This window comes from Python bivittatus, unplaced genomic scaffold (genome assembly GCF_059951505.1).
Source record: "Python bivittatus isolate LINGU-HERP-01145 unplaced genomic scaffold, Pbiv_v1 ctg000980_np1212, whole genome shotgun sequence".
NCBI classification, from domain to species: Eukaryota; Metazoa; Chordata; class Lepidosauria; order Squamata; family Pythonidae; genus Python; species Python bivittatus.
The window spans coordinates 15,163,038-15,185,700 of NW_028277125.1; the positions used below are offsets into that span (position 1 = coordinate 15,163,038).

At 42.1% G+C, this 22,663-nt stretch overlaps 1 protein-coding gene across 1 annotated transcript; it reads right to left on the reverse strand.

Annotated features, from left to right (window-relative positions):
- Positions 1 to 2,329: 2,329 nt before the first annotated feature.
- Positions 2,330 to 20,825, reverse strand: GPR160 (G protein-coupled receptor 160). The gene is made up of 2 exons (XM_007432657.3): positions 20,416 to 20,825; positions 2,330 to 3,801 (listed from the first exon to the last, which is right to left on the reverse strand). Exon 2 carries the CDS (start codon positions 3,755 to 3,757, stop codon positions 2,735 to 2,737), a length of 1,023 nt encoding a protein of 340 aa, XP_007432719.1. The 5' UTR covers positions 3,758 to 3,801; positions 20,416 to 20,825; the 3' UTR covers positions 2,330 to 2,734.
- Between the last annotated feature and the right edge of the window lie 1,838 nt (positions 20,826 to 22,663).

Consider the following 22,663-nt stretch of genomic DNA (forward strand, 5'->3'; position numbering starts at 1 on the left):
AAACAGAGAGGAAAGGCTACTGGAATAAAAGCAAACAGTGCATTCTGGCAGGCCCAGCAAGTGAAATGGCATCTGCTGCAGGGTTATGACGCACTTCAGATTTGCTCCTCATACAGAAACGTAAAGCACAATGGTAGAGTATGTCTGCAATATTTAAAGCACCTGCATCTTTTACCTGGAATTGCACTTTTCATATCTGCCACGTGGATAACTGCTTTAAAACATTGCACACAGATACTCCATTCACTGCCCTATGTGCTTCAAAGTACTTGTTGGAGATCAAAAACAAAGTATACATTGTTCTGTCACAGAGGGAATTTGCACACCTTTCCCAGCAGGTGTACAACAGTGAGCTTGGGAAGCTGAAGACATTATTGCTGGGTGGGGTATTTGTCCATTTGTGAGAATTCATCTTGTTCATGTCCTTGGAAGAGAGATTTCCTTCCCAGGCAATAAGACAGCCTGGAACACTGATTTTCCAACATCCCCACTGATTCTGTGGATGGCCTTTCTTTCTTCTCCATCCTTCACCCACCCAAGCCCCAGGAAGAAGCAGTGAAGGCAGTGCTTCAATGGTGGAAATTTGCAGCACGAAATGAGAGACATGAAGCCAGTGGCTTTGTGGGCACGGCTTAAGTCTCCGCCATCCAATATATAATGGTAGTGGGAGAGACAAAAGAAGGCCCTTTGCAGACAGCAATATCCATTTGCTCCCCATTTGCTAGTTGTGGCTAAGGGCCCAACTAGATAACTCTGTTAAATGTTATCCATCAGCCCTTAAAGCAAGGAAAGTATGCTGGCATAGAGTTTGTGGTCCTGACTACCAAAATGTATTCTGCCAAACAAGTACAATAATTTTCTGTAACTTGGGTGGGCAGAGGTAGGTGAGGGTAGACGGGTGCTTGGAACAGCATGTTCAGCCACCTATGAAGTTGCCTAACAAATTACAGCCATGGCAGTTGGGCTAGACCCTAACCTGGGTCTAGCGCTATTCTGAAGCAGCCTGAAACCCACATCCAAGACCAGACATGTTAGAGGAGCAGTGCAGGGTGAAGCAGTCGAGGACAAGATCATCCCACCCCTGACTAGTGCTGCAAGCAAGGCCAGTGCTGGCAGTGAGTCCCGTCGTTTTCATAACTGGCAGTATTACAGTGACCCCTATGAACTGGGCAAGTCTCCCATCAACCACCATACACTCATGAGTCATGCTAGACTGTATCCATCACAAAAATGTCAGGAGAACAGGCAAAATACATTTTAATAATGGGCCAGCTGAAGACAAACTTTATGCACTGGGGATGAGACAGTGTCAAAAAAATGACTACCAGGGTTAGTGCCGTGGCTGGAGGGTTGCACGGTTGAGTGAAACTTTGGGAACCGATGAGTTAACTCTGCACTTTAGCAAGAAGCAGAGTCACAACTGAGGAATTCCTCCCTTTCAATACAGCATAATGTTATAGGTACCTTTTGCATGCCTATGCAAATCCTTCCAATGAGGTGCTTTGCAACCCACAAGGGCATATAGGGAGGTACCTTTCTTAGAAACAAAACAGCAGCTGAGTTTTTTTCCTGTTTCATCTGTTACCACCTATCTCCACTTTCATATGGCCAGCTTTCCTGCATTGGGAACGAACTTTTCTTCTTTTGAAAGGTTGGCATGACCCGAATGGAAGCGTAATTAACTCTTTCCTGCCTGGACATTTTTCTTTCTTGCCGTGCTGCGGAAAGTTTGTTGTTGATGTTAGGTGAGCGCATTTCTAAAATAGCCACACACGGTATGTGCCTTTCTGCATAGTAAGCGGCAGCAAAGTTAGATTGCCTGATGTGCATTTCCAAAGGAGGACTTTCCCTTCCTTCTTTTATGATTTATTTATTTATTTATCATATTTGTATAGCCGCCCATCTCACAAGAAAGTGACTCTGGGCAATGTACAACAATCAATTAAAAAGAAAACCAATGAATACATATAAAACAGTCATTATTAAAACTATAAAAATGATAAAAAAGCACACGGAATAAGAGACTGGGGATGCACACTATATGTTAACAACCATAAGGGAGCCATCGCAAAATTCCACCATAAGGGACCCCCAGGCCTGATCACATAGCCAGGTCCTGAGAAGGTGCTGTCTTTTAAGTTTGTTGCATTTATTATTACTCTTTGGAGGACTCCACTGAAGTTGGGTGTCTAATAAATTCAAAATAAATAAATAAATCCTCTTCTGGGTTACTCATTTAAATCATAATATCTTGAAAATAGAGCATACCCCAAACACTCCCTTCCCTTCCCTTCCCTTCCCTTCCCTTCCCTTCCCTTCCCTTCCCTTCCCTTCGCCCTTTCCTTCCACTCTCTCAAGGAGGCTTATACAGGGATCTCCATTTTTATCTGTACAACAGCAACCGTGTGAGGTAGGCTGGTTTGAGAAAGTATTACTAGCCCCAAACCATCCAGAAACATCTCCGTGGTTCTAGTCCAATACCTAATCAATCAATCAATAGCAACACAGTAAGACTTCTTTACTTTATTTTGAAATAACTACCCATACTGGAAATTCAATGTGGAAAATAGTAGAGTATTTGTAGTGCCATGCTCCTATACACACAGTGGAGCTTGAGAAAATGTCCAACAAATATGTCATTTGGTGTTCTTTCTCTCCTGTAGTTCACAAACTTAACTTGCAGCCTCCTCCACTGATTGTAATCCAGCCTACGTTCTTCTCCTATAATAGCTCATTAACAGATTATGATTTCAGTGTCCAGCTTTACAGCTTTATCAGTTTTTTGAAGGTTGAAAGGAGTAAAGCAGAATTTCCATCTGACAAATGGGTCCACATCCCAAGAGTCTTCAGTGAACTCAATGTGTTGACGTCTCAGCCAACATGCAATCCCAATAAGAAAGCTGTTGACAAAATAAAGCCAGGGGACATTCATCTCGATGTAGGCAGGAATCTCAGCATTAAGTAACACAATGATCATTTGGAGCATAATAAATGGTGCCCAAGTGCCCATAAAGCTGATCAGAAGTCTTGTCAAAAAATGTTTCGAATCATCTCTGGAGCTGCATTCAAGTTCATAAGGAAATAACAGAACAATCTCCCTTTCAAAGAAAATAAACTGCATAGACTGCACCATAGTCACAATTTCTGACCAACAGAAAACAAGAACCAGACATACGATGGACAACATACCAAGTGAGAGCCAGTAAGCTTGGTTGCTGATGTAGAAAGGACATTGATATGCATCATTGTCATGGTTTACGTTTAGCCATAAAGAACTGCCTGGAAGAGTCAGAACATAACCAAGAGCAGAAATCCATGTAAGTAACACAGCAACTGTGTACACTGATTTCCAACACACATTCCGATATTTGGAAGTGTGGGTTATTGTAAGGAAATAATCCAAGCTAGCTATAAAAGCAATTGGGTAATGTAAGATACCATAGAGAAAGGCGGTGATCTGAGGCAAAAGACAGATGTGATACTCAGTAAGCCTAATCTCCCAAAGCATAACATTCTGATAACAGAAGATGAAAGACATCACCGCCAGAAGAATCACGTCAAAGATAGCTAGTGAAATGCAGAAGTAGCTCATAAAACTTTCATGGTGACTGTGCTTTTTGACTTGCAAGAGAAACACACTGAGCAATACTTTCCCCAGCATGATAAGCAGCAGAGCTCCATGAGCTTCAGAAGGCAGGGCAATATGGCCATCTTGAACATTCAGAAACGAACAATTCTCACAGGCGACTGCAGCCATAATTATCGGAGATGATGACAGCCGTTTCCAACATCAGCTCATACCTAATGCAATAAGACAAGATATTGTTAGTTATTCTTAGATTTTTAAAAAGTAAGGTGAACCTTTCCAAGACTGATTGATCAAATTTATGTCACCCGTCTCACAAATGTGACTCTGGACAGCGTGCAAAAAAACCCAACAATTAAAACATTCTTCAAAATGTTTAAAACAATTAGACATAAATAGAAATAAGATCACAAGAGAATGCACCAGAATTTTTTTTTTTTTGGTGCCTTCAAGTCAGTGTTGACTCCTCATGACTCCTTGGCCTACTCCCTGGACTGTTCTTGGCAACACTTTCAGAAGTGGTTTGCCCTTGCCTTCTTCCTCCTGGGGCTGAGACAGAGGAACTGGCCCAAGGTTACCCAGCTGGCTTTGTGTCTAAGGCGGGACTAGTCTCCAGGTTTCTAGCCTCAGCCCCACAGGTTCAAACCGTTCCCAGATAACAGGGCAAGACTGGGCCTGGCATCTCCACAGATCTGCACCAAGCCTGGCATCTAATGGGGAACACATTCAAGCGATTTGGTCCAACAAATGCTCTGAAAATTCCTCTGCACGGCCTTGCAGATGAATATCTGAGTCATCCTTACCCAGAAGGGCGTGGATCATCTAAAACAAGGCCACCAGGTGGCAATCAGCGGACGGAATAAGGGCAGAGAAGTAGGCCTTACCATCAGGAACAACCCCTAGCTCCCTCTGAAACCCTCCTGGGACCATCAGTGGCTGGGGGCAGACCAACCTAATAGGCCCAGCCTCTCTACAGCGGGGAGCAGCACCAGAAAATCTCACGGATACCAAGACATGATCTGGCCATGACAGGGGAGCCACAGAGAGCTCCCCCAATTCCAGATCACATTGCCATTGCTCCAACAGGAAACCAGAGGAGGTGTGTGACCACTGCCTGTGTCGGGCTCTGGATGACCCGGGATAGGCCCATGGCTGTCATAGTGACCATGAACTCCTGAGCCACCTCAGACCTTGCTCCCAGGGAAGGCAGACTGAAGTCCTCCAGGACCTTAAGCCTGTGGAACGCCACTGCCAACCCTGAGTCGAGGAGCTCAGGCAGGGAGGGTGCTACACAGCAGGGAGGCTGGTACAACAGCAACGGTCCCAGCTGATCCCTAAACCCCAACTTAAAGAACAGGGTCTCACATCCAGCAACTTGTTGAGCAGCGCCCCTGAAAGCCATAAGAGATTCCTGAATAACAACTGCCACACCCCACCCCTGGAATCTCTGCTGATGCCACACCTGAAACCCAGCTGGGCACATTTTAGATACACACCAGCTCAGCCCTCCCATCCATGATTAAATCACGGATGAGAGAGGCTTTATTACGGCTCATCTGGCATTTAGTAGCAACAGCCGAAAGCCAGGGCTTCTGAAGGCTTGCTGACCAAGAACCGGGGTTGAAATCTGGGGCTGGAACATGAAACTAGAATAAGGCACCAGTTATATATATAGGCAAAACCCTTCATTCCCATATTCCTATATTTTGGGGAATCTGCTCAGGTCAAAGAAAGCGTTTATCTTGTGTTGTTGTTTTTATTACTTATTCTCGTTCCTGGAAAAAATCTATCTCTGTGGTCCCTGAGAGCTGACACTAACTTGATGGCACATAATCAATCGATCAAGCAATCAAGCAATCAATTATTCTTGTAAGCTTGTTTTTTTTAATGTATTTTTTGCCAAACAGATAGTCAAAACTCGGTAAAATAAAAATCCATTTAATAAATCAGTAGCAATACATACAACAAATGCGCAATAAGGAGTGGCTGAAAATCTATTAAATAAAATGGCTTCAAAGGCTTCCTAAAAGCAGACAAAGAGGGATTTTGACACCTAGGCATGGAGTTCCATAACTGTGCTGCTATCATATAACGTAATTTATTCTTGGCTTCCCTAAGCCATCTATATCCTTTCAGAAAGATGCTTCAGGTTGCACAGACCTACAGCCCCAAATACCAGGTGGAGAATCAAGGCCTCCCTCTATTAACCTGCCATACCTCTTTCTTCTTCCCTTACTTTTAGGGCACCGCCAGCATATAGCTGTGTAGTTGTTAAGATTCTTATTCTGACATGGGGAGTAGACCTTCTCTGGCCTTCTGCCCTCTGCTTCCTTGGTGCCAAGCCTTGAGCCATCTGTCTAGCTGGGTCCTCAATATGCATCGCTTTGAGCGAATGATATTTTTAAAACCTAATCTAAACATAACTGGGCTGACATTCTGAAGTTATTTTTGTTATTCTATTTTTGCTATCTTTCACTGTTTACCCTGCAGAATTTGTTTTTAACCGAGAAATTTAGGCAATGGGTGGGTTGTCATACTTCATGAGGAGGGATACAACTCACATAATTCATTCAACAGCACTTTGTCCATCAAACTTAAAAAAAAAAAATTACAGAGATCTTTGTGAGTTCAATCATTGACCACAGCATTTTTAAAAAGGCAGGTGCATTAGAAAAGCTAGTTTGTCAAACTGAGACGTGAATGGTCTTAGCTGTGGCACAAAGTCCACGTGCAACAGATGTTTGACACTTCACAATGAAAGGGGTTTTGTTTTGTTTTCTGGAGAAATGAAAGGCTTGCTTCCTTGTTAAAGAGATATGGAATACAGAAGGAAGCAAGGCTTTCAGTTCAGTTTTGTAATTGTTAAATTGTGTTCTTATTATACCGGTTAAGCTGTTATCTTTATCTTTCACCATTACATGAATTAATTTGCTCTTTATTTTACTTTTTCCTGTCAGTTACCTTATTTACTGAACGTATGGAATACAAAACCAACAAATAAATGAATGCCTACAAAGGCAATCTTGACAGCATAGCTCAGAGGCAAGATTCAAACTTTTAAAAAAGAGGATGTAATTAAAATTTGGATTGTGTATTGGGTTTAGATCAGTGTTGTTCAAACTTGGCGAGTTTAAGATGGGTGGACTTCAACTCCCAGAATTCCCCAGCCAGCCATGCTGGCTGGGGAATTCTGGGAGTTGAAGTCCACCCATCTTAAACTCGCCAAGTTTGAACAACACTGATTTAGATGAACCCTGAGAGGAACAGATTTGGGCCAAGTGTGAATTAAAGCAAGATTCCACCAAATCATATCCATTCTTAAAACAATGAAATCCAAACAAGCTCATTTCACAGAAGAACAATACTGAAAGAATTTCCCATTCATACAAGAACAGGGAAAAACACCCATTGTACAAAAGAAACTACCACAAATCATATTTCTCCTAAATGCAGTTCTGAACTGCAGATGCTTTTCTTTTCTTTTCGAACGCTTCTGTGGCTCAGAAACATTCTTGGAGAACAACATGTCATTGGAAGCTGGTGCGTCACTTTGCTTGATGCTTCTCTCCAAATTAAAAATTTAAATAAAAATGAAATACTATAGGTGAGAGAGAGCCTGGAAGTACAAGACAAGAGAAGGTATCCTATAGATGCTTGGTGGATGAAATTCTATTTTAGTTAAAAGACCTACCATAAAAAGAATATAAAAATTATACACTTGCCATAGCATAAACTCAGGAAAAAAAAGGATGGGGCAGGCCCAGAACAAAATAATAACTGAATTTGTGCCTACTAACTAAACTTAATTACCTGTAAAATACAGTTCTCCATTATAAAAATTATAACATTATAAAAAATATTTATTATAAAAATCATTTAAAATATTATAAAAAATATAAGAATAAGTGATCTCTGATCTGTATCTGCCAAGCATTCCTGCTCTCACACACCCAACGCACTCTCACATATAAGCACATCCATTCTCCTCCCTCTTTCCAGCAGAAACAGCAAAAGAAGACATGGAGGAAGGATGCAGATGGAGGGATTTGGAGATGGAAGAGAAGGGAGAACAAAACTGGGTGGAGAAGACCTGAGGGGAGGAGGCAACTAGACAGGAAAAGAAGGAAAAGAGAGTATAGCCCCACCCAAACCTGTGCAATCTTCAAAGGTATCCATAATTTTCAGTAACGAAGCTGGTACTGTACTGCCAACCACTCCATTTGTTTGTTTTCAACAGATCTTCTGTTCTTCTCAGTGGTAAGATGAATTCCATTCCTAATCAAGCATAGGCATTGAGGGGAAATGCAATGAAGACTCAAACCTAAAGCTCCTTGCTTTCTTCCAGTTCTCCCATTACTGACCAAGGCGCTTACTTTCACTGATGCCTTCTTCAAAAAGCCCTGACTTCTTCCAAGGCCACTCTTACCCATCTCCTGGCTCCAGCTTCTATTCCAAGAAAATCTCCTAGCAGCTGTGTCAACCACCATGTTGCTTGAGTAACATCTCACTTTCAGCATCACCACTGTTCTAACCAAGCCTGCAGCTCACACGCTATAATGGGAAGAAGGAATAACCTTGAGGAACAGGAGGAAGAGCCGCTACCAAGACAATGGACTGATAAAAGAGAACTGAGTCCAGGGCAGAGCTGTAATTGGAGTAAGTGTCTCAGACAAGGCCCTCCCTTGTTCTCATTAAGATAAGGGGAGGGAAGGGGGATTCAGACTTGCAAGATTCTGTTACTGCAACCTTATAATAAAAGTAGTATTAGCATTCATGATTTTAGTTTCCTAATCTGGTTTACCTTGAAGGGCTGACACATGCTCAGCACAGAGACCATGTCTGCAATTTCATTGCTGCAACATGGACCCAAGGCAGTTCAGCGACAAACCCCCACAGTGCTCGACGGACCTGGTAAATCTCCCCAACTGTGAGTAAACATTGGTTGAACTTCATCCATAAGTACTTCAGCAACTCCCAAACAGTACATGCCATAACTTCCACCATCCACAGCTATCCATTTATATCCAAGGCTTCTAACCACAGTTCTAAATCCCTCCAATCAACCCAATCAACTTTTTTTTGACCATCTAACAGACACAAATATCCTCCAAACCATTCATGACTGACTAACTAAAATCAGTAACTAATGCAGACGTTATCTTGGGAAAAAAGTTCACTGAATGGAACTTTTCCTTAGGTAAAGAAAAAGCATAGTATATGGTTGAATACCATTCATTGGTGGACAAGCAGTTTTTAAAACAAACAAACAAACAAATCTGAAAAATATATTCACCAGATCTGCCACTGCCACTTAAAATATACCCTCTCGAAATAATGCTAGGAATAGCTTCTGTTTCATTAGTTTTTGATTCTTTCTTGGCAAGTATTGCAGTTTGTTGTCCAATAGCAAGGAAGGTAAATTATACTACCAATCTAGTTATCTAATATAGGGTAATTCCATTTCTATTGCAACTACTTGTCCATGTTATTATATTTATATTCTTGAAGAATAGGTTTGTCAGGGGCTATCAGCCAGCATAGTCCCACAGACTGTCTATATTCTGAATCAGTGTGATTTGCAAACATCCAAAGTTAGCAACAAATATCAGAATGCTGGGTTAAATAGACTATGGCCTGCCTCAAGAAGTAATTTCTTACATTGCTTTGCTCATGAAATTATAACCACACCCATAAGAAAGATGATTTGGGCCTGTTAACTAAGTTGTACTACAGTGTATAACCAACGCTCAACTAAAATACATTGCAGAGCCAATATTGAAAGAACTCATTCAACAGGATAGACGCAGCCTTATTTATTCATTCAGACAGGCTCTGCAGTCAGCAGAAATGAGCATTAATTCTTGAATAATGCAGCCTTATCCAAAGAAAGAGCTAGTCCTAGCCATATAAGGCTCAGACAATTGCATTCTACTACTCTGGTATCAGCGTTATCTATTATCACCCCTTTTTGTTCCTATCCTGATCCATACCCTTACTCTTTAAAATGGTATGACTCAGTTTAAAAAGCTTGAGCTGCAGTGAAACTCTCCCTACAATGTCAAAGCACAAAACAATGTTGTTTGCTTGACTTGTTGCCAGAAAAAACATGCCACTGCTTCAAAGAGCATTAAAATCAGACATTTATCATCTTAAAGGCAAAGCTGAGCAAGTTTACTCATCCACTCCTCAGCATCCAGCTACATAATTACCTCAAGGTGATTTTCACATTTTTTAAAACAAGTTTTTAATTCTCCAGGTCCAAAGAAACACTCCAACAGATGTGTTATTTAGAGATCTGTTGAACACAGAACAGTGAAACCAGGAAACGCACTGAAAGTAGAGTATAAAGCAGAGATGTGAGCCAATCTGATTTAGAGAAGAAGCCTCTCTTCAACTTCAGTTAACAAACTTTATCCAGCATTTGGGTTGTATGAGTTGATAAAGGACTGCGTTAACACAATGTGAACAGTGGAACTTCGCTTCATTCTCTTCCCCACATGCATAGTTCAAATTTGTTCCTACAAATCCCCCAACCATTTCAAGTAGATATGGGGTGTGCATGGGGGAAATGATGACAAAGATGAAATCTATGGTAATAAATCTATATTGCCTTATATTATTATATGTTTATAGATATAAAAGCTATGATAATGAAATCTGATAGATGTTGAACTATCGGAGACTGCCACTATTATGTATAACCCAGATTGATTTAAAAAAAAAGTTTATCCTTTTATTTAAGGCAACTTCCCTTCAAAATACGATGCTTCCCAGTGTTCATCTGATTTTTATTTTATGATTTGAGTTTTTGTTTTGCTATTAGCCCTACAGAAGTTAGGTGTGGTTTATAATATTGACGTAAATAAATACATAAATCCTTGTAACATTTCTGTACATTAGTACTCCATTAAAGGCTCTAAATACAGGTCAGGACTGGTGGTTTGCCACCATGAAAAGCACCCAAAACTCTTGTTCTTAAAGAGAGATTAAAAAAAAAAATTATTTGGGGTGTAAAACTAAGGGGGTGGGACAAGGTATCCTTGTTGGTAATGATTGGTTGACCCATCTCTGTGCTTACACTGTCTGTTGGCCAGGAAGGGCAAATTAAGATTGACTGTCAATTCTCTGCAGCACTTTTGACTCACAAAGAAGTAGACATGTCAGCTAAGTTGCATCCTGGTCATCATCCGTCATATGAACAACGCTCTCAAGCCGTCCTTTGTTTTTTGGTGCCTTTGAGTCAGTGTTGACTCCTGGCAACTCTCTGAATGAGTCCCTGTAGTTTTCTTGGCCAGATTTCAGAAGCGGTTTGCCCTTGCCTATTTCTTGGGCTGAGAGAACGTGACTGGTCCAAGATCACCCAGCTGGCTTTGTGCCTAAGGCAAGACTAGAACTCAGAGTCTTCTGGTTTCTAGCCTGGGGCCTTCACCGCTACACCAAACTGGTTCTCTCCTCCTTTGTTTACCCAATGAGATTTGAAGGTTGTCCAGCAGTTTTTGAAGGTTTCCCTTTTAAGTTTATGCAGCGTTCTACCATAACAGATCCAGCTTAGGAAAACTATTCTATAGGAAAGCAGGCAATTTTACACCCTCTTCAGTTGCTTCATTTCACATCGTCCTACCAAGCAGAAATTTAAACAAAGCATGTGGTCTATTAGATCAGATGAAGAAACACAAGAGTTCATTCTACTCTATTAAGGTGATCTCTCTCTTTTCCCTTTTAAATTTCAAAAAGGTATTTCTTTGTTGCCCCTGAAGTTTAGAAATCTTGCCTGACAGGGTGAATGATCATCCCTGAAGATCATTCAGGGCGTGCTAACATCAGAATGAGCGAATAAATTCTGAATTAATTGATTGCAAAGACATGCACGGAGTTAATTAGAAATTAAAATAAGACAGAAATTAGCAGCAGCAAACTTGTTCATATTGAGCCTCCTTAGTCCACCAAAAAAAAAAAAAAAGTTTGAAGCTCTCAGCTCTTCTATTCCAGTACCCGCCTCCTTGCTTGAGACACAATTAAAATTAAAAACATTTCATCAAAAGCCAAAGAAACAGCATGTGCGTACACAAGAGACTTCACAATACTGAGCAAGAACCTCGTCGGCCCTTTTTATAATAGCTGACCATACTGGTGAGGAGGAAATAAGCCCGTTATTTGGTTTTAAAAGGATCCGTTGGTGGTTTCTCTTTTGATAGTGGAAGCTGCTGTAGTATTAAATGCATTACTGGAATGAACCCTTGAATTCTTAGGTTTCAAATATTTAGGAGGTTCTGTAACAAAAATGGGAACAAAATTAACCATAGCTTATTCACAAAATCAAATCAGATTTTCAGTTATGACAAGCCTGCACACTATTACCTGTAGTATATATTTTCTGTAAACAATTCACGTTGGGCCTATGTAGACGGGCTACAAAAACTTCAAGACTTTCTATGCACTATGGACTCCTTCTTTTCCACACTTTTCTTTTCCTAATGCTACACAAGTCCTGGGAAAGGGCAATATTTCTCTTTGATCTGAGCTTCCACACCTGTGATGAACAGATTCCACAAAGAAGAGGTTATTTACCCCCAACTGTGGTTCTTTGAGTGATCATTTGGGCATTCAATGACCCATCCACTTTTCTTTCTGGAAGCTTCTAGAAGCCAGAGATCCCAGTTTTCCTGAGCTGCCATGACAATCTTGAAAACTTGGGGGGAGGAAAGCTGAGGACCCCACTGAACAGCAGATGCATTTGTGGGTGTACTTTCCACCTAAGGGCCTCAACTTTAGATTATTTCAATATCAGTTCTACTCATTCTGTTCAGATGCATCTTCCAGATAGGTGAAGGCATTGAAAGATCCACCATTACAGGAAGGCAATTTGATTTTACATTTAATAGGGCAGGCTGAAATAAATTATTCTGTGATCACTGAAATCAATATTTACTTTCTAATTTAAAGACTGGGTGATTTTGGGCCAGTCACTCTCTCTCAGCCCAACTTACCTCACAGGGTTGTTGTTGTGGGGAAAATAGGAGGAAGAAGGAATATTAGATAAGCTCACCGCCTTGAGTTAATTATAAAAATAATAAAATAATAAAGGAGGGATTCAAAAAAATCTGAGAAAATATCTAAATCCTATAATTCTTCTTATATATGCACACACACACACACAGTATTTCTATAATGCCATGCTTTAAAAAAGTGGGGGGAAATGCAAGAGTATTGTAATACAGCATCAGAAAAATATTAAACATTAACTATCCCATTCTGCAACTGGGCTATAGACTGGGAAGAATAATAAAATGTGAGTGTGCAAGTAGTAATAAATGTGAACATGCAAAGAACATGCTAAAAAGAATTGACTCACACTATATGTACCACATCTCAGCCTTACTTTCCTTAATTTCATAACTATTTCATTTCATGCTAAAAACTAGTGATAGGTTGAGAAACTGCTCTTTAGCAGTGGTAACTGAAAGGTTAGAGAGATGGTTTGGTGTCATGATTAAGGCATCAGGCTAGAAACTGGGAGACTGTGAGTTCTAGTCCCACCTTAGGCACAAAGCCAGCTGGGTGACCTTGGGCCAGTCACTCTCTCTCAGCCCTAGGAAGAAGGAGGCAAGGGCAAACCACTTCCAAAAAACCTTGCCAAGAAAACGGCAGGGACTTGCCCAGGCAGATGCCAGGAGTCAACACTGACTTCAAGGCACCAGAACAACTGAAAGGCTACAAAAGGTACTTAACCAGATCACATAAGGATGCAGCAAGTCCGTTCACACAACAAACTATATTTGGTATTAATCTTGGTTAGGTTTTCATGGCTAAGTGTGCTGTTTGAATCTAGCTTATTTGGTTACGTTACGGTTGAATATATTGTGCCAACCCAGAAATTGGTTAATTCAGTAACCAGATAAAACATGTTGCATGAAGATAACCAAGGAAAAGGAAAATTCCAACTTTTGACCACTTATGAATACATCCTACATCTTAAGGAACATTACATAATTGTAAATAGGCAGCTCAGGGCACCTGTGCAAATTCAGATGTTTTATTTAAACCAGTGTTTCTCAACCTTGGCAACTTTAAGACGGGTGACTTCAACTCCCAGAATTCCCCAGCCAGCATTGGGTTCAGGCTAGAAACTGGGAGCCTTTAGAAACTTAAATCAGAGGCACACCTATGGGATCACCACTGTCAGGACTCATAGCTGAGATTGTAATGCAATGCCTAGAAGCTATAGCACTTCCACACATACTACCTAAAGTATGGATCTGGTATGTAGAGGACACCTTTGTTATAACAAAAAAGGAACAACTAGAGAAGACACATGAAACCATCAACAACATCTTCAAAGGAATAAAATTCACCAGAGAGGAAGAAAACAACATGCTACCCTTCCTGGATATCCTCATCAGCAGAGCAAACAACAGTAACTTAGAAATCCAAGTTTATCAGAAAACAACCCACACTAATCAAGTACTCCATTACCAAAGTAACAACCCAACCTCCCACAAAAGGAGCTGTGTAAGAACATTATTCAAATGAGCACAAATGCATTGCAGCAACCCAGAACAGCAGAAAAAAGAAACAGACCAGCTATACAACATCTTCCAACAAAATAGATATCCACTTTGTGGATCAAAAAGTGCCTGGCCATTCAACCTACTACAACACAACCAACACAAGCTATGAAAAGGATCACACTGCCATACATCAGAAATGTCTCAGAAACCACCAACAGACTATTACAACCACATGGCATATCCGTAGCACACAAACCAAAATATCTTAAGTAAACCAAAAGACCCAGTAGCACAAGAAGAAAAAACAGGAGTAATCTACAACATGCAGTGTAAGGACTGCAACAAACACTATGTAGGACAGACAGGCAGAAGGCTGGCAGAGCGCATCCATGAACACCAACTAGCAGCCAGAAGACATGATGAAAACTCCTTAATCTCACAACACATGGACAGACTTAACCATAGTTTCAACTGGGAAACTGTCAGTGTCTTAGACAAAGCTAAATCCAAAAATGCAAGGGAGTTCTTGGAAGCTTAGTATTCAGACAAGGCAGCCATCAACAGACACATAGAGATAAACAGCATCTACACACTATTCAAAAGAGACAATACAAAAGAAAACAAAAGACCAGAACACCTCCTTACCAGCAATCATCACCCAGATAAGCAGAGATTACCACCAGGCACACAATCAAGCAGTGAACAATACCCTAATCAAGGAACTACCAGAGGAGCAGAACAAAACCCCCACCCCTACCAACACTGGCAGGGCATGCCACAGTATATAAACAGAGAACAAACCCCATCCCATTCTAGCACTGAAGATGTTACCTAGCCGGGTAACGAAACGTTTGCAAAAAAAGAACCAAGCTCAGAGAACCCCACATGGGGAATTCTGGGAGTTGAAGTCCACCCATCTTAAAGTTGCCACGGTTGAGAGACAGTGGTTTAAACTAACAAATCAAGACTACCACTAGGGATATAGCAACAGGCAGATGTGTTTCCTCAAGTGAAATTTTACTCAAATTCCTAACATTTCAGTAAAACCTCCATTTTAACAAATACGGTTTAGAAAGGGGTCATAGCAAAGTTAAGGAGCCATATCAAGGAAATGTGAGCATAGGTAACATGCAGATAACTGCAAAAGGTAACAAGAAGTGTGAATTATTTTCAGTGTCTCATTTTGTAAGGCAAAGAAATTCCCATATGTAACCAATGCCAGCTCAGGCAAAGAAAAAGTTGTAAGTTGCAGTGGCAAACAATTACAGCTACTGCTGTTGTTCTACTTGGTAACCCGTAATTATTATCAAGGTAGCAAGTGATTTTTCCAACACAGTGGACCTTTCCTTACTAATGAATGAATGCATCATCATTCACTATTAAAAAAAAACAACTGTTGCTATAAATTGTGCTGTGCAGATGGCAGCTTCAAGATTTGCTTATATCAATCAATTTTATTTATGGCCAAAAGGCCCAAAAGCAAGTTACAAATATAATCTAAATTTGGCATTAGATTAACAAATAAAATATTTAATAAATATTACCTAATGCACTTAAAACCCCAACTCATTGATTTGTTACTAAAAACCTTGTTTTTATAGCCATAGTTTAAAATCTGGCTGTTGCCACTATAATCTCAGGATTTTCATCTGCAAGTAAAATTTTTACATACTCAGAACTCTCTCTTCCTGGTTTGGATTTTAAAATAGGTCAGATAACTTTCTACCAAAGACACTTATAAAGTTCACAATACAGTGGTACCTCTACTTACGAACTTAATCCGTTCCGTGACTCTGATTACAAGTCGAGTTGGTTGCAAGTCGAAGTAAATTTTCCCATAAGGTTCAATGTAATTACCGATAATCCGTTCCGGCGTCCGCAGACCACGCATCAGGGGTGGAAAAACGGCCGCTGACCATGTGGCAGGGCGGAAAAAATGGCCGTGGACCACATGTCAGGGGCGGAAAAACGGCCGCGGACCACGTGGAATGGGCGGAAAATGGCCACGGACCACATGGAACGGGCGGAAAAATGGCTGCGGACCACGTGGAACGGGCGGAAAAATGGCCGCGGACCACGTGGAATAGGCGGAAAACGGCTGCGGACCACATGGAACGGGCGGAAAATGGCCGCGGACCACGTGGCATGGGTGGAAAATGGCTCGTAAGTCGAGGCGAATTCGTAAGTAGAGGTAAATTTTTGGGGCCGGAGCTGATCATATCTCGAAAATTTCGTAAGTAGGGGTGTTCATAAGTAGAGGTACCACTGTATAGTAAAATATGATCCACCTTTCAGAATCAGTACCATTACAGGGACAAAATCTTTGAGAGATGGTTTTTTTTTTTTAATTTGCCATATAGCATATTTGATGGCAACACATTTAATCTGGCTTCTGAATATAAGCTACTCAAATATTTAGGAAGTTGAAAAATATATCTGTAGTTAATTCCAAAAGTTACAAGTGAACTGTATATCACTTTGTTGCTTATATCACTTTGCTAACCAAACACATGGTCCTTGGGGATTAAAAATCAAAAGGAATTTGCTAGCACCTTTTCTGATCAACACATTTTATTAAAAGGCATAAGCTTTTGTGAGCTACAGCTCACTCATGATATGTGATTTAAATGGGAATGGGATGGGGAGGAAGAGGTGGAGAAGATAGGTTGTTAATGCAGATGTAGGTTACATGTGAGACAGATGAGTGCAATTATTTTCTGGCCAGTGGTTGGACAATATCTAGTCAATGACATGTTCGGTATATTCTGCCAGCCACTGTCCTAACAAGGATGGAGGGAACTGTATCTTCCCACATGTCTAAAACACACATATATCCTACAACAGGTCACCTGATCTCCCCCCACACCAAAGTGGGTGAAGCCTTAAGTTTGTTTTTTTTTCACAGCTTGTTACTAAACACAAAAAACTAGATGCTGTTCAGAATAGGATGGATCAGCTGAAGGCTCTTTACATTCTGGGCTTGGAATGAGGTAAGACCAATGTGATATGATCAAGTAAGAGAACTGGCACTGTCAGGGAGTTCTGGTGCAGGTGAAGAAAGAGCCAGTCCAAGAAGTAAATATAATTGTAAAGTGAAGTAGAGATTTTTTAAGAAATTGAATATAATCTATGCGTTCATCTAACCTTCAACTGGCTGAAATGTTGCATCACAGGGCAACGATTTTTGAAGCAAGGCACCTCAAATGGGTTAACTTAAATAACGTGTCCAAAATCTGAGACCCATGGCTCCCATGGAATTGAAATTTCAAGGATCTTCAGACCAGTCGTATTGGGAAATTTGTGGCCGCTGCAGAGCCACCGTGGCTATGTGGTTGTGATTTCCGATGCTCCCTGCCAGCTTAATCGTTAATCGTTCCCGCTCCCACTGCTTTTTTGCCTGCTGGTGGTCATTCTATTGATCTCTTTAGGTAAGTAAATATTGACAAAGGAGGAACCAGCAAGTTGTAGGTGGTCTAGTTTGCTTTTAAACTTTAGACCAGAAATTCTATTTCTTGAAGGTGAACTCCACCCTCTAATTTCCTCAATGTTTGCCTTTATTCTGCCTGTGAAGAATACCTTGCTACAACACTACAATGTCTGACTGATATTTTCAGCCTGGAAAATGCTACTATATAACATGATGAAGAAAGGGTAATAATTCTTATCTTCACCATAAAAATTATCTGAACTTAAAAGAAAACCTAAAACAGAGAAAGTTTATTGAAGAATGTTGCACTATTCAAGTATGGCTCAGCATGGGTTCATTCTCCCTAAACGGGATCAGCATGACGGTTTAGATGCTAATGTTACATTTGTAGAAGATGACATTTGCCAAAATATATTTTTTCAAGCCATGCGCTTAAGACATTGTAACTGCAGCTTCTTAAAAAATGAAATAACTGTAATTCCTGCATAGAAAGCCAAATCTAAATGCCCAGCTAAAAGCACACAAATGTGATTTCCAAAACCTTGCAGGTTGCCTGTAAGTAAAAATATTTTTAATATACTCGCCAAGGACAACATATTAGGAAACACTTCTATAATTTTACTAGGATTTCCCCCATATTTTAACTGTATTTGTGTGTAATACATCCTCTCATCTTGGGTCAGAACACATCTGAGAGAGAAAATTAAAACAAATTATGGAGCTAGTGTGGAAAAGTGAACTCACCACCTGCATTGAGCAGGTATTTTTTTCTTCCTGGGGTCCAGGTTTTGGTGCTGCTTGGGGTTAAAACAGCCCCACCCACTCCTGGAGTGGAGAGTTCCTTTTCAAAACAGGGAACTAAAGAGAAAAGAGTCAAGCCCAGAAGACAGTAAAGATGCCAGAAGGAGAATTCCAACCCAAAGTCTTCAGACAGCAAGATAAAACTGCAATTTTTGGAGCTGCAAGACCACTGAGAGGCAGAACTGAGAGATGGGGGAGGAAGAGACTTTGACCAGAGTCTGCAAACCAAGCCAAGCCCACTGTACCCCACCCCACAGGTGCACAGCTCTACAAACTAGCTCCAGAAACACAACTGTGAGTGCCTGGCGCGGGGGAGAAAAGCCCACTCGCAAGTCTATAAAGGAGTGAAAAGGACTGTGGAGTCCTTGGTCTTCTCTAAGCTTGGTTGTTTTCTTGCAGATGTTTGGTTACCTGACTAGGTAACAGGTTTGTTACCTGGCCGGGTAACGAAACATCTGCAAGGAAACAACCAAGCTCAGAGAAGACCGAGGACCCCACAGTTCAATCCTGAGCTACCGATACTCTCTTCTGTTGGAGTGAAAAGGGTTTTCACGTGCAAATGGACTGAGATTGGCTACAGGAGCTGAAGCCCTGGGGGAAAGGAAAGATTTAAAGAAGAAATAGTTAAGGTAAGAAAAACATAGTGCTAACATAGGAATAGGAACAGAGAAATAGAATATATAGAAATTTCTAGATTAAATAAGAATAGAAATAGAATAGTTGTAAACTTAATAGGAAGATAGTAGAATAAGATAGGAATTTAATTTTGTACAGTAAAACAGTTCTGGGAAAAAACAGTCTTTGTGTCTCTTTTCTGTACCATATTAATAAAAACCCTAACAGGTAGGTTACAGAAGTAAGGGTTAAGTCAGTTTGGATGGAAGGAAGAATGAAATGCTAGTCTCCTTGTAAGGTAAGATAGATGTTATATCTACTCTCAGTGGCTCTGTTTTAAGGACATAGATAATAAACCATGGTTTATTCAATCAGCCACAATTGGGGGGCAGGGGGTTGCACAACACAATGAACTGTAAACTAATGACCTGGGCTAGATTTGGACAGATGTTAGGTTAAAATGTTTTTGGCTTGTTTATAATTCAGCACTTAGTATTGTATAAACACAGCCATATTTGGATAAGGAAGGTGAGAATTTTCCAGAGTGCTATTGAAGCTTACACAGTATTAACCAAAGTTATTCGCATCACTTCTGCACTTGACACACTAAGCTGTAATGGAAATGAGGTCAATGACAGCAGTACAGCCTGACCGTAGATGAGAGCATGTACGATTTACAGTAATGATTATTTATCACAATAAGCAAAATAATTTCCTACACCTAAGAAGTTAGATGTCAGAGGAAAAGATTCTGGCCCTGCCTCCAACACCATTCTCACTTTCTATGTGGAAATGATATGTATGTATGTATGTATGTATGTATGTAAGATCTGCTTCTTTCATCTGAAGCGGTGCAGGTCAGACAAACAGCATAGCTCTTTTCTAGAAGGGATCTAGAAGCCTTTCACAGAAAGCCAAGCCACAATATTGTTTTGTCTGTTCAGTAAACCCAGCCACCATCTTTCATAAATCATGGTTTATGGTTTGCCCAGCTAGGGGGCAGTGCTGGCTAGTTTTGATCCTGGCTAATTTTGAAAAGCAAAATGGGGTTGGGAGTTCTCAGATGAGATGAAGACCGGTAGGGAATCCCAGGGTTTTAAGGTAGCCTAGGAAGTTGAAAAACCATCTGCAAGGACAGCTATGGCCGAAGATTGTCATAATCTGGGCCAAGTTACCCCTACACGTTCCGTTCCGTAGGAAGAGAGCCCTGTTAACCTAGTTGGAAAAGCTGCCGCCCGATTCTTCCTGATTGTTTTTGCTTCCTGTGTTTGGGATCCTTCAGATGCGGGTGGATTTCTCAGGAGGGTTGAATGTTGCAGTTTCTGCCCCTTAAGCATCCACGAAATCCCCTCCTTCCAAAGGTGAAGTACAGCAACCCGAAAGGAGGAAATCAAACCTCCTTCCCTCACCCCGGAGCTGAATCCCCAGCATTTCTACCTGCTCTGCAGCTAATCAAACAGCACGAAGTAGAAACTCACCTGTCTTAAGCCGAATTCAGTCTGGAGGCAAGACAAGGCGCCAGAAAAAAAACTGGGAACAAAAATGAAATCCCTAAGCTATCTGTTGCCCGTGGCTAAAACACGAGCTTTCCACTCAGACCTGAAAGGGGGGGGAGGGATTATATAGCCCAGGCTGGCAGCCGAGGGGAAGGGCAGCCGCCCAGAGAAGAGGCAAACGCGCTCTGCAGGAGCTCAGAGGCACCCTCCTCTTCCCGCACCCCTAGCGCAGAAGTGGAGCCCCGGGGTCCGAAGGAAGCCGTTCGCGCTCGCCCAGCGCCGCCTCCTCTGTCCCCGCTTGCAGCCCCGGCGAGACCCGAGCCGGGCGGTGCGGAGCCGCCGGAGCAAGACGCGCCGCTTCGCTGCCTCCCTCCCGCCTAACCACTCCCCGAGGCGGCGCTGGGCGAGGCTCGGCGGGCAGAGCCGGTTCGGCGAGAGGCGGAGGGAGCGAGCGGAGGAGGCCGGGCGAAGCGCCGAGCCGCGGCCGGAGCTCCGTCCCGCCGTGATGCTGAAAAGCTGGCAGCCCCCGGCCCTTCTCCCCGCGCCGGCCGCCGCGGATTCATTTCACGGCGGGAGGGCCGGGCTGGAGCGACAGCTATAAGAGAAGAGAGTAGCTATAGCTCAAGGTTGAACCTGGAGTCTCTGGGCTGGGTGGTTTGCTTGCAGACCAGCGCCAGTGCACTGATGATGTCACCTAGTGGGGTCATGAAACGTCTGCAAGCAAGCCACCCAGCTCAGAGAGCCCAGGGACTCCGCAGGATAACCAGGAGTTGCTGCTTGATATGAAGCCCCCTGCAGCTGGGTCCAGCCGGACCTGTCTCAAGTTTTTTCAAGGCAGGCACTTTCCCCATCTTGGTGCCTCCCCCCCCACCCTCCATCTTGGGGAGGACGCCTCCAGAAATCCCAGAGCCACCTGGAGCGCCCAGCCTGGCTCATTCCCATCAGCCTCCTGTCAGCAGGGGGCAGCACAAACTAAACCTGGCCAAACCTGGTTACTCCTTGGATGGGAGACCACTAGGAAGGCAAAAATAAACAAATGCAATCCAGCCAAAGGCCGTGGTAAACCCCTTAATTATTCCTGCTGAGACAACTACGTGGATATGTCCGTGTAGACCCTGGGAACAGAGCTTGGCTCAAGGGAGACCGTACAAGTATTGGTTCTGAGCCATTGGGAGGAGAGCAGGAAAGCCGTGGGAGCAATAAACAGATAGAAATAAATAGGCACAGAATCTCACATGACAAATTCTGGGTGGCCTGGATGAGCAGTTTATTTATTTTGGCTGGTTGTTTATTATATTGTCCTTTCCTGTCAGGAATGAGGGAGCTGTTTATAGCTTTCCACCTCATGTGGAAAAATAATTGCTTGGTTTTTATTCATCACTCAGACTTAGGATGGGTGTTGGAGTGAGGATAAGCCTTCCTTTGGTGCTCCGGCTAGGTGGCAAAATGTGTTGGACCACTCTGGGCTCCCCTCGTTCGCCACATCTTAAACAAGGAAGGGTCCCGAGTTTGGCATCTTCCACCTAAATCCCCCTGTGTTTGTCTACCCACTTGCGCTTTTAAGACATTTGCATTACCATTTACCCCTACGAAACCTCACTGAACTGTTGACTGAAATTGAGATTTACTCTGAGTCGAGCTTCTCCGTGGCATGGTATCGGTGTGGGCCTTACATAAACCAGTCTTTGTAACCTATGTAAAACCTACAGAGATGGGAGAATGGAGCAATTATGAAATGGGGCAGTTCCAGACATTTTTGGTTCCCCTCCCTCGTTTTCCCCAGTACCATTCCTTCACAATGCCGCAAGGCCATACCTGGAGCCATGAGGAGAGCGTGTTTTCCTCTGTTCCGCAAGCCACGTCTTCTCCCTTCACCTCGGTGCAAAGTTTCTTTTGCAATGATTTCATGCAGCTGGTAATCTTCAAAGGTAGATCTTCAAAGAGTCCCATGCTACAGTGTGGAACTAGCAGACTACTCAGTTGCTAAAGTAGCACAAAGGTTACGTGGTGGGGTTTAGACTTGCAGTCCAAGGATTCAGGTGTGTAAGAGTAGCAAGAAATAAATAAGCAAATAAGCAAAAGCGAGAAATGTTTCGAAATGAAAAGGTTTTCTGAACGGTGAATTGCAAATGCAGAGTAAACCTTCATTCCAGCCTTTGCCACCAGAGTTTGTTTATTTATTTATTTTAAAAAATTATAAATTGCCCAACAGTCAATGCTGAGATCCCCA

Excerpts from the sequence above, each read along its gene's own strand:
- GPR160 (XM_007432657.3), bottom strand. The coding sequence starts at position 3,757 with ATGGCTGCAGTCGCCTGTGAGAATTGTTCGTTTCTGAATGTTCAAGAT.